Below are 12,993 nucleotides of genomic sequence, written 5' to 3'. Positions count from 1 at the left end.
TTTTTTGATAAGGGTTGAATGTTGTCTGTCATTCGCGAGCTGCTATAATTATGAAGAGGAAGTAGGACAGCTCTGGGTCCATTTGGATCTAGCTGATAGTAGTTATACCAGGTTGTATGTTGGACAGTCAGTCACTTGTTCTTACTTTACATAATTGGTGCAGAGTTATTGATTATTTCTGAGTATTTCAGTAGCGCCTTGCTAAAATACTAAATTGTGAAGAAATCAAATGACATATTTAAATGCAAAGTTTCATAACAAATGTAGTTGTGAAAGTTTCAGGACTAACTTTTGTTAAAAAAAAAAGTATCTTGATAGCATGTGAACTCTACATCATATTTAGAAATGGAAATGAATTGGCCTAGTTGCAGTTTAAACAGTCTAGACTGCTAGCCAGCCCTGTCTGTGGACGTACACGTCTCTCTCTCTCTCCCTCTCTCTCTCTCTTATCCCTCCCTTTCTCTCTCTCTCTCTTATCCCTCCCTTTCTCTCTCTCTCTCATCCCTCCCTCCCTCTCTCTCTTTCTCCCTCTCTCTCTCCCTCTCATCCCTCCCTCGCTCTCTCCCTCTCATCCCTCCCTCTCTCTCTCTCTCTCTCTCTCTCCCTCTCATCCCTCCCTCTCTCCCATCCCTCTCTCCCTCCCTCTTTCCCTCTCATCCCTCCCTCGCTCTCTCCCTCTCATCCCTCCCTCTCTCTCTCTCTCTCTCTCCCTCTCATCCCTCTCTCTCTCTCCCTCTCTCCCATCCCTCTCTCCTTCCCTCTTTCCCTCTCATCCCTCCCTCTCTCCCTCCCTCTTTGTCTCTCCCTCTTTCCCTCTCGTCTCTCTTTCTCTCCCTCTCCTTGCCAGCCATGTGATGCTGTTGTCTTCTATTTCTTCCCAGACTCTAACAAGTGTTCCCAGGGCGGTCCCTGTCAGCACTAACCCCCCACTCTATCTCCTAATGTGAGAACCGTCTGCAGCGTGGCGGCACTCACCCAAACACTTCTCTAATTAGCTCCACTGTGGTGCGCAGAGCGCACGGCCCACCACACACTCCTCATCGTCATGCCTTCTGATAAATCAGCCCAGCGCCCGCGTCCCTGTTGTGGAAATGTCAAGTTTGTTGCTTTGTGTGAAGTGTTTTCAATGGTCGGAGAAGACATGGAGAGACACTTGTAGGCCAAGCCAGGCGCCGTACGGTGACAGCTTTGCAGGGTGAAATATGCTCTGAACAAAAGTTGTCTACATGTCTTTTTATAGCTTGACTGGAAATGTGGAGAAAGTGGTTGGAAGTTTAGTACAACTGGTACAGGTCTGTTGGTATTGAGTCTTTATTTGATCATGTATTTAACCAATGGATGACATGTTAATATCCACTACTGTTTCATTTGAATTATGTATTTAATGATGTAGCTTGTGATATGCATCGTAAATCAAAAACATAGGTTGGACAGCCTGACCTGTGGTGTGAACCAGTGGCGGCTGCTGAGGGGAGGACGGCTCATAATAATGGCTGGAATGAAGCAAATGGAATGACATCAACGTGTTTGATTACCATGTGCCTGTCCTCCCCAATTAAGGGGAGGGAGAGAGATTTCATTTGCAGTCAAATGAACACTGGGGCCTGATTGTGTTTAGCTGAGTGGGCAGATTTTCTCATCAGCAGCAGAACAAATGAACGAACACTGCTGAAATGATATTCCCACTGGCCTCCCAGGTCTATAACAGGAAGTGGGAAGCCCAAATGTCAGGCTGCCACGCCTATCAATCCCTGTCACTCTGGTACCAGCACCGCTTTCGCCCCTGTTCCTCCTGGGATTCCAATTATACAGCGATGCGTGTCGGCTGTCAGCACCTAACGTCCTGCCCATGACTAAATGTCATTCATAGTGAAAGTCACAGTTCTCTCTCTACTCTACTCTACTCTCTATACTCTCTCTATTCTCTCTTCTCTCTCTATTCTCTCTACTCTCTATTCTCTTCTCTATTCTCTCTATACTCTCTCTATTCTCTCTTCTCTCTCTCTCTATTCTCTATAATCTCTATTCTCTTCTATTCTCTCTATACTCTCTCTACTCTCTATTCTCTCTTCTCTACTCTCTCTATACTCTCTATTCTCTTCTCTATTCTCTCTATTCTCTCTCTATTCTCTTCTTCTCTATTCTCTCTCTATACTCTCTATTCTCTCTATTCTCTCTATTCTCTCTTCTCTCTCTATTCTCTATACTCTCTATTCTCTCTTCTCTCTCTCTATTCTCTATACTCTCTCTATTCTCTCTTCTCTCTCTCTATTCTCTATACTCTCTCTATTCTCTTCTCTATACTCTCTATTCTCTCTATTCTCTTCTCTATTCTCTCTATTCTCTTCTCTATTCTCTCTATTTTCTTCTCTATTCTCTCTTCTCTCTCTCTATTCTCTCTATTCTCTACTCTCTCTCTAGTCTCTCTCTATTCTCTATACTCTCTCTAGTCTCTCTCTTCTCTCTCTATTCTCTATACTCTCTCTCTTCTCTCTCTATTTTCTATTCTCTCTTTATTCTCTCTATGACTACTACCAGCTACCTGACTACTCTCTCTACTTCTCTCTCTATTCTATACCTCTACTACCAGCTACCTGACTACTACCAGGACTACCAGCTACCTGATATACCAGGACTACTACCAGCTACCTGACTAAAAACCTGACTACTACCAGCTTGACTACTACCCTACCATGCTACCAGCAGATAAATAGATGACTACTACCAGTTGACTACTAACCAGAGTTGTTGACCAGACTACTACCAGCTACCTGACTACTACCAGCTACCTGACTACTAACCAGGACTACCTGACCTGACTACTACCAGTTACCTGACTACTACCAGCTACCTGACTACTACTACCAGCTACCTGACTACTAACCAGTTACCTGACTACTACCAGCTACCAGCTACCTGACTACTAACCAGCTACCTGACTACTACCAGCTACCTGACTACTACCAGCTACCTGACTACTACCAGCTACCTGACTACTACCAGCTACCTGACTACTACCAGCTACCTGACTACTAACCAGCTACCTGACTACTACCAGCTACCTGACTACTACCAGCTACCTGACTACTACCAGCTACCTGACTACTAACCAGACTGACTAACCAGCTACCTGACTACTACCAGCTACCTGACTACTACCAGCTACCTGACTACTACCAGCTACCTGACTACTACCAGTTACCTGACTACCACCAGCTACCTGACTACTACCAGCTACCTGACTACTACCAGCTACCTGACTACTAACCAGCTACCTGACTACTACCAGCTACCTGACTACTACCAGCTACCTGACTACTACCAGCTACCTGACTACTACCAGCTACCTGACTACTACCAGCTACCTGACTACTACCAGCTACCTGACTACTACCAGTTACCTGACTACTACCAGCTACCTGACTACTACCAGCTACCTGACTACTACCAGCTACCTGACTACTACCAGCTACCTGACTGCTAACCAGCTACCTGACTACTAACCAGCTACCTGACTACTAACCAGCTACCTGACTACTACCAGCTACCTGACTACTACCAGCTACCTGACTACTAACCAGCTACCTGACTACTAACCAGCTACCTGACTACTACCAGCTACCTGACTACTACCAGCTACCTGACTACTAACCAGCTACCTGACTACTAACCAGCTACCTGACTACTACCAGCTACCAGCTACCTGACTACTAACCAGCTACCTGACTACTACCAGCTACCAGCTACCTGACTACTACCAGCTACCTGACTACTACCAGCTACCTGACCAGCTACCTGACTACTACCAGCTACCTGACTACTACCAGCTACCTGACTACTAACCAGCTACCTGACTACTAACCAGCTACCTGACTACTAACCAGCTACCTGACTACTAACCAGCTACCTGACTACTACCAGCTACCTGACTACTAACCAGCTACCTGACTACTACCAGCTACCTGACTACTACCAGCTACCTGACTACTACCAGCTACCTGACTACTAACCAGCTACCTGACTACTAACCAGCTACCTGACTACTACCAGCTACCTGACTACTAACCAGCTACCTGACTACTACCAGCTACCAGCTACCTGACTACTAACCAGCTACTACTAACCAGCTACCTGACTACTAACCAGCTACCTGACTACTAACCAGCTACCTGACTACTACCACCAGCTACCTGACTACTACCAGCTACCTGACTACTAACCAGCTACCTGACTACTACCAGCTACCTGACTACTAACCAGCTACCTGACTACTACCAGCTACCTGACTACTGCCAGCTACCTGACTACTAACCAGCTACCTGACTACTACCAGCTACCTGACTACTGACTACTACCAGCTACCTGACTACTACCAGCTACCTGGCTACTACCAGCTACCTGGCTACTACCAGCTACCTGGCTACTACCAGCTACCTGACTACTTACTACCAGCTACCTGACTACTAACCAGCTACCTGACTACTAACATTACATTACATTTACATTTAAGTCATTTAGCAGACGCTCTTATCCAGAGCGACTTACAAATTGGTGCATTCACCTTATGACATCCAGTAGAACAGTCACTTTACAATAGTGCATCTAAATCTTAAAGGGGGGTGAGAAGGATTACTTATCCTATCCATTTACATTACATTTAATTCATTTAGCAGACGCTCTTATCCAGAGCGACTTACAAATATCCTAGGTATTCCTTAAAGAGGTGGGGTTTCAGGTGTCTCCGGAAGGTGGTGATTGACTCCGCTGTCCTGGCGTCGTGAGGGAGTTTGTTCCACCATTGGGGGGCCAGAGCAGCGAACAGTTTTGACTGGGCTGAGCGGGAACTGTACTTCCTCAGTGGTAGGGAGGCGAGCAGGCCAGAGGTGGATGAACGCAGTGCCCTTGTTTGGGTGTAGGGCCTGATCAGAGCCTGGAGGTACTGAGGTGCCGTTCCCCTCACAGCTCCGTAGGCAAGCACCATGGTCTTGTAGCGGATGCGAGCTTCAACTGGAAGCCAGTGGAGAGAGCGGAGGAGCGGGGTGACGTGAGAGAACTTGGGAAGGTTGAACACCAGACGGGCTGCGGCGTTCTGGATGAGTTGTAGGGGTTTAATGGCACAGGCAGGGAGCCCAGCCAACAGCGAGTTGCAGTAATCCAGACGGGAGATGACAAGTGCCTGGATTAGGACCTGCGCCGCTTCCTGTGTGAGGCAGGGTCGTACTCTGCGGATGTTGTAGAGCATGAACCTACAGGAACGGGCCACCGCCTTGATGTTAGTTGAGAACGACAGGGTGTTGTCCAGGATCACGCCAAGGTTCTTAGCGCTCTGGGAGGAGGACACAATGGAGTTGTCAACCGTGATGGCGAGATCATGGAACGGGCAGTCCTTCCCCGGGAGGAAGAGCAGCTCCGTCTTGCCGAGGTTCAGCTTGAGGTGGTGATCCGTCATCCACACTGATATGTCTGCCAGACATGCAGAGATGCGATTCGCCACCTGGTCATCAGAAGGGGGAAAGGAGAAGATTAATTGTGTGTCGTCTGCATAGCAATGATAGGAGAGACCATGTGAGGTTATGACAGAGCCAAGTGACTTGGTGTATAGCGAGAATAGGAGAGGACCTAGAACAGAGCCCTGGGGGACACCAGTGGTGAGAGCGCGTGGTGAGGAGACAGATTCTCGCCACGCCACCTGGTAGGAGCGACCTGTCAGGTAGGACGCAATCCAAGCGTGGGCCGCGCCGGAGATGCCCAACTCGGAGAGGGTGGAGAGGAGGATCTGATGGTTCACAGTATCGAAGGCAGCCGATAGGTCTAGAAGGATGAGAGCAGAGGAGAGAGAGTTAGCTTTAGCAGTGCGGAGTGCCTCCGTGATACAGAGAAGAGCAGTCTCAGTTGAATGACTAGTCTTGAAACCTGACTGATTTGGATCAAGAAGGTCATTCTGAGAGAGATAGCGGGAGAGCTGGCCAAGGACGGCACGTTCAAGAGTTTTGGAGAGAAAAGAAAGAAGGGATACTGGTCTGTAGTTGTTGACATCGGAGGGATCGAGTGTAGGTTTTTTCAGAAGGGGTGCAACTCTCGCTCTCTTGAAGACGGAAGGGACGTAGCCAGCGGTCAGGGATGAGTTGATGAGTGAGGTGAGGTAAGGGAGAAGGTCTCCGGAAATGGTCTGGAGAAGAGAGGAGGGGATAGGGTCAAGCGGGCAGGTTGTTGGGCGGCCGGCCGTCACAAGACGCGAGATTTCATCTGGAGAGAGAGGGGAGAAAGAGGTCAGAGCACAGGGTAGGGCACTGTGAGCAGAACCAGCGGTGCAGTTTGACTTAGCAAACGAGGATCGGATGTCGTCGACCTTCTTTTCAAAATGGTTGACGAAGTCATCTGCAGAGAGGGAGGAGGGAGGGGGGGGAGGATTCAGGAGGGAGGAGAAGGTGGCAAAGAGCTTCCTAGGGTTAGAGGCAGATGCTTGGAATTTAGAGTGGTAGAAAATGGCTTTAGCAGCAGTGACAGAGGATGAAAATGTAGAGAGGAGGGAGTGAAAGGATGCCAGGTCCGCAGGGAGGCGAGTTTTCCTCCATTTCCGCTCGGCTGCCCGGAGCCCTGTTCTGTGAGCTCGCAATGAGTCGTCGAGCCATGGGGCGGGAGGGGAAGACCGAGCTGGCCTGGAGGATAGGGGATATAGAGAGTCAAAGGATGCAGAAAGGGAGGAGAGGAGGGTTGAGGAGGCAGAATCAGGAGATAGGTTGGAGAAGGTTTGAGCAGAGGGAAGAGATGATTAGCGGGGGAGAGAGAGCGAAGGTTGGGACGGCGCGATACCATCCGAGTAGGGGCAGTGTGGGAGGTGTTGGATGAGAGCGAGAGGGAAAAGGATACAAGGTAGTGGTCGGAGACTTGGAGGGGAGTTACAATGAGGTTAGTGGAAGAACAGCATCTAGTAAAGATGAGGTCGAGCGTATTGCCTGCCTTGTGAGTAGGGGGGGAAGGTGAGAGGGTGAGGTCAAAAGAGGAGAGGAGTGGAAAGAAGGAGGCAGAGAGGAATGAGTCAAAGGTAGACGTGGGGAGGTTAAAGTCGCCCAGCACTGTGAGAGGTGAGCCGTCCTCAGGAAAGGAGCTTATCAAGGCATCAAGCTCATTGATGAACTCTCCGAGGGAACCTGGAGGGCGATAAATGATAAGGATGTTAAGCTTGAAAGGGCTGGTAGCTGTGACAGCATGGAATTCAAAGGAGGCGATAGACAGATGGGTAAGGGGAGAAAGAGAGAATGACCACTTGGGAGAGATGAGGATCCCGGTGCCACCACCCCGCTGACCAGAAGCTCTCGGGGTGTGCGAGAACACGTGGGCGGACGAAGAGAGAGCAGTAGGAGTAGCAGTGTTGTCTGTGGTGATCCATGTTTCCGTCAGTGCCAAGAAGTCGAGGGACTGGAGGGAGGCATAGGCTGAGATGAACTCTGCCTTGTTGGCCGCAGATCGGCAGTTCCAGAGGCTACCGGAGACCTGGAACTCCACGTGGGTCGTGCGCGCTGGGACCACCAGATTAGGGTGGCCGCGGCCACGTGGTGTGGAGCGTTTGTATGGTCTGTGCAGAGAGGAGAGAACAGGGATAGACAGACACATAGTTGACAGGCTACAGAAGAGGCTACGCTAATGCAAAGGAGATTGGAATGACAAGTGGACTACACGTCTCGAATGTTCAGAAAGTTAAACTTACGTAGCAAGAATCTTATTGACTAAAATGATTAAAATGATACAGTACTGCTGAAGTAGGCTAGCTGGCAGTGGCTGCGTTGTTGACTTTGTAGGCTAGCTGGCAGTGGCTGCGTTGTTGACACTACACTAATCAAGTCGTTCCGTTGAGTGTAATAGTTTCTGCAGTGCTGCTATTCGGGGGCTAGCTGGCTAGCTAGCAGTGTTGTTTACGTTACGTTGCGTTAAAAGAACGACAATAGCTTGCTAGCTAACCTAGAAAATCGCTCTAGACTATACAATTATCTTTGATACAAAGACGGCTATGTAGCTAGCTATGTAGCTAGCTACGATCAAACAAATCAAACCGTTGTACTGTAATGAAATGAAATGAAAATGTGATACTACCTGTGAATGCGACCGGGTTGTTGAGTCCTATTCGGTAGATGTTGGCTAGCTGTTGGCTAGCTGTCGGCTAGCTGTTGGCTAGCTGTTGGCTAGCTGTTGGCTAGCTAGCAGAGTCTCCTACGTTAAGGACGACAAATAGCTGGCTAGCTAACCTCGGTAAATTAAGATAAGATAATCACTCTAAGACTACACACTCTAAACTACACAATTATCTTGGATACGAAGACAGCAAAGACAGCTATGTAGCTAGCTAACACTACACTAATCAAGTCGTTCAGTTGAGTGTAATAGTTACTACAGTGCTGCTAATCGGTGGGCGTTTGCTAGCTGGCTAGCTGGCTAGCTAGCTGCTGGGCAAATAGCAGTGAAGACTACGTTAGGACGACGAAATACGATAATTATGCAATTATCTTTGATACAAAGACGGCTATGTAGCTAGCTAAGAAGAAATTGCTAAGATTAGACAAATCAAACCGTTGTACTATAATGAAATGTAATGAAAAAGTTATACTACCTGCGGAGCGAGGTGCCGATGCGACCGCTCGCTCCAGCTCCTGAATGGACCAGCTACCTGACTACTACCAGTTACCTGACTACTACCAGTTACCTGACTACTACCAGCTACCTGACTACTACCAGCTACCTGACTACTACCAACTACCTGACTACTACCAACTACCTGACTACTACCAGCTACCTGACTACTACCAGCTACCTGACTACTACCAGTTACCTGACTACTACCAGTTACCTGACTACTACCAACTACCTGACTACTACCAACTACCTGACTACTACCAGCTACCTGGCCCAGCAGGCTCCTCTGTACCTCCTTCCAGTGAAAAGATGGTGGAATGAAGTGGATTTATTGGTACAAATGGAATGTGTTTGTGTGGAAGGTCTTTATAGGTCAGAAGTGTATGGGTTAATAGCACAGCTGTCTTCCTGTCACACTGGGTAGGTCTTTTCTTTCCAAGGACCAGGAATATACTGTATCACTACAGAGAGATGTAGGCCTATCGCTGCCTGGGCTTTGCTGTACTGATATCTGGCACACTGTTTTTCTCATCTGTTCATTTAGTTGTGATTAATATCATATTTTCTGGTGTTTGAAGACCCCCTGTGTTGCTTTTAAAACAGCTGTATGCCAGTCATATCATGCCAGTGCCAGTTACTTCTACCAGGGCTTCTTTCCCCACTCAAGTGTGTTTCTCCATTTTGCTCAGTGTTTTTCATCGCTGTCTAATTTGGAAGCCAGGTGTTTTTGGGGAGGGGAGTAGATGGCTGCTGGGTAAACGTCTGTGGATGGAGTATGTTATGCAGACGTGTGTTCTGTTGGTGGAAAACAAGTTAGGCCTAATTAACACTGCATGTTAATAAGCAAGCGCCCAGGGGCTGTACGTGCATGTGTGTGTGTCTGTCTGTCTGTCTGTCTGTCTGTCTGTCTGTCTGTCTGTCTGTCTGTCTGTCTGTCTGTCTGTCTGTCTGTCTGTGTGTCTGTGTGTCTGTGTGTCTGTCTGTCTGTGTGTCTGTGTGTTTCTGTGTCTGTCCGTCTCTCTCTCTCTCTCTCTCTCGCTCGCTCTGTTTTGCAGCTGTATCTGCTAACTGATATGCATACCATCTCTGTCCAGTGGTGTACTGACCTGTAGACACCACATCTGTCTCTGTCCAGTGTTGTACTGACCTGTAGACACCACATCTGTCTCTCTGTACAGTGGTGTACTGACCTGTAGACACCACATCTGTCTCTGTCCAGTGGTGTACTGACCTGTAGACACCACATCTGTCTCTGTACAGTGGTGTACTGACCTGTAGACACCACATCTGTCTCTCTGTACAGTGGTGTACTGACCTAGACACCACATCTGTCTCTGTCCAGTGGTGTACTGACCTGTAGACACCACATCTGTCTCTGTCCAGTGGTGTATCTGTAGACACCACATCTGTCTCTCTGTCCAGTGGTGTACTGTAGACACCACATCTGTCTCTGTCCAGTGGTGTACTGACCTGTAGACACCACATCTGTCTCTGTACAGTGGTGTACTGACCTGTAGACACCACATCTGTCTCTGTACAGTGGTGTACTGACCTGTAGACACCACATCTGTCTCTGTACAGTGGTGTACTGACCTGTAGACACCACATCTGTCTCTGTACTCTGTCTCTGTCACAGTGGTGTACTGACCTGTAGACACCACATCTGTCTCTGTACAGTGGTGTACTGACCTGTAGACACCACATCTGTCTCTGTACAGTGGTGTACTGACCTGTAGACACCACATCTGTCTCTGTACAGTGGTAGACACCACATCTGTCTCTGTACTACTGACCTGTTACATCTGTCTCTGACAGTGGTTCCTGACTGACACCACATCTGTCATACAGTGGTGTAGACACCACATCTGTCTCTGATACTGACCTGTAGACACCACATCTGTCTCTGTACAGTGGTGTACTGACCTGTAGACACCACATCTGTCTCTGTACAGTGGTGTACTGACCTGTAGACACCACATCTGTCTCTGTCCAGTGGTGTACTGACCTGTAGACACCACATCTGTCTCTGTACAGTGGTGTACTGACCTGTAGACACCACATCTGTCTCTGTACAGTGGTGTACTGTATCCTACTCTGTTTGTTCATGGTTTTTAATGACAGTGTTTGGCAGGTTATTATCCTCTTGCATGTGAGGGTTGTTCTTGTTTCAACCTGCAGACTGTGTGTTTGAGCTCCTCATTGATCTCTGAATCTATTAGCCTTTATTTTGAACCCTAATTGTTGTAATGAATAGCATTTATTTGCTATAATACGTCTTACTAATTCTGTTTTCAATGGCTTGTATTGATCCCGGCTCCGTCCGGCTCCAGGGGTAGTTTGGAGGCTGTAGGTGAATGATAATGTTTTGCAGACTGGTGATGTACATTGAAAGAGACATCAGGCAGGCCACGCCAGGGAAGGAGCTACAAAGCAGCAATGAATACCTGTCAAAATGCCTCCATCTGCTCATCCGTCACGTCGTGCTGCAGCTGCCAGCCATTCTGGGTAAATCAATCACAATAACACAAAAACCACAGCACTAAGAGGAGATGAGGGGAGGGAGGGGAGAGGAGAGGAGATGAGAGGAGGGGAGATGAGGGAAGAGGGGAGAGGAGAAGAGGGGAGGGAGGAGAGAGGAGAAGAGGGGAGGGAGGAGTGAGGAGAAGAGGGGAGAGGAGGTGAAGTGAAGTGGGGTTGAGGGGAACTTGCATCAATGGCTGGATGGAGCAAGCCAATTTGATTCTCCCTCTTTTTAATTACCTTTCTGATTGAATTTTAAATCACCCAGCCAGGTATTGACCTTTTCCTGACGTTTAATTTGTAAATCAGTGCTGCTAACATGGCACGTCTTCCATCAGGGCCGGAAGCCAGACCCAACCGGTTCAAACCGGTCCGGGCTCATTCTCCTCTAAGATCACTGGAAGGAGAGGAGGAGAGGGTATGGGGACAGATTGGGAGATCACAGGGAGAGGAGGGGATGAGGAGAGGGGGTGGGGTGGGGTGGGGTGGGTAGAGGAGACTGAAGGGGAGGAGAGGTGATGAAAGGGGAGGGCAAGTCAGGGGTGGGGAGAGAGAACCCTCTCTCTGTCCTCTGTAAATTACATGCTGTCTGTCTGTCACCCCTCTGTACTGTGTAGATGACATGCTGTCTGTCACCTCTCTGTCCTCTGTACTGTGTAGATGACATGCTGTCTGTCTGTCTGTCACCCCTCTGTCCTCTGTACTGTGTAGATGACATGCTGTCTGTCTGTCACCTCTCTGTCCTCTGTACTGTGTAGATGACATGCTGTCTGTCTGTCTGTCACCTCTCTGTCCTCTGTACTGTGTAGATGACATGCTGTCTGTCTGTCACCCCTCTGTCCTCTGTACTGTGTAGATGACATGCTGTCTGTCTGTCACCTCTCTGTCCTCTGTACTGTGTAGATGACATGTCCTCTGTCTGTCTGTCTGTCTGTCACCTCTCTGTCCTCTGTACTGTGTAGATGACATGCTGTCTGTCTGTCACCTCTCTGTCCTCTGTACTGTGTAGATGACATGCTGTCCGCGCTGGGCAGTATAGTGGGCAGGAAGCATCCCTCCACTGTTCAGGCCAAGCAGCTGAAACAGAGTGTACCTATGATGACTGTGGTGCTCCACCTCCTCACCTCTCAGGTAACCCTTCCTACTGTACTACAGTATGTCACAAACACTGTATTCTACCATATACCGCTATAGATGCACGGACCGGTTTGGGTTTTTACTTAAGCAGTAATGCACCTCAGGGGTTTGTGGTATATGGCCAATATACCACAGCTAAGGAATGTTCTTCTACACGACGCATCACGGAGTACAGCCTAGCCCAGCCTGGCCACATACACAGCCCATCACGGAGTACAGCCTGGACACAGTAGCCGTGGTATATTGGCCACATACCACAGCTAAGGAATGTTCTTCTACACGACGCATCACGGAGTACAGCCTGGACACAGCCCTTAGCCGTGGTATATTGGCCACATACCACAGCTAAGGAATGTTCTTCTACACGACGCATCGCGGAGTACAGCCTGGACACAGCCCTTAGCCGTGGTATATTGGCCACATACCACAGCTAAGGAATGTTCTTCTACAGCCACACAGAGCCGCATCAGCTAAGGAATGTACAGCCTGGAGTACAGCCCTTAGCCGTGGTATATTGGCCACATACCACAGCTAAGGAATGTTCTTCTACACGACGCATCGCGGAGTACAGCCTGGACACAGCCCTTAGCCGTGGTATATTGGCCACATACCACAGCTAAGGAATGTTCTTCTACACGACGCATCACGGAGTACAGCCTGGACACAGCCCTTAGCTGTGGTATATTGGCCATATACCACAACCCCCTG

The 12,993-nt window shown here is 48.7% G+C and overlaps 1 protein-coding gene across 1 annotated transcript in view; it reads left to right on the top strand.

The window, feature by feature from the left end:
- ulk4 (unc-51 like kinase 4) overlaps window positions 1-12,993 on the top strand; it is a 261,713-nt gene that overhangs the window by 58,989 nt on the left and 189,731 nt on the right. The window contains exons 23-24 of the mRNA XM_046335393.1: window positions 11,000-11,133; window positions 12,158-12,279. Of these exons, the coding sequence (XP_046191349.1) occupies window positions 11,000-11,133; window positions 12,158-12,279 (256 nt within the window). The remainder of the gene's footprint in view (window positions 1-10,999; window positions 11,134-12,157; window positions 12,280-12,993) is intronic.

The sequence above is a fragment of the Oncorhynchus gorbuscha genome, unplaced genomic scaffold (genome assembly GCF_021184085.1).
Source record: "Oncorhynchus gorbuscha isolate QuinsamMale2020 ecotype Even-year unplaced genomic scaffold, OgorEven_v1.0 Un_scaffold_738, whole genome shotgun sequence".
In the NCBI taxonomy this organism is placed as follows: Eukaryota; Metazoa; Chordata; class Actinopteri; order Salmoniformes; family Salmonidae; genus Oncorhynchus; species Oncorhynchus gorbuscha.
The sequence above is the reverse complement of the archived record's forward strand: the minus strand, read 5'-3'. Positions and strand labels throughout refer to the sequence as shown.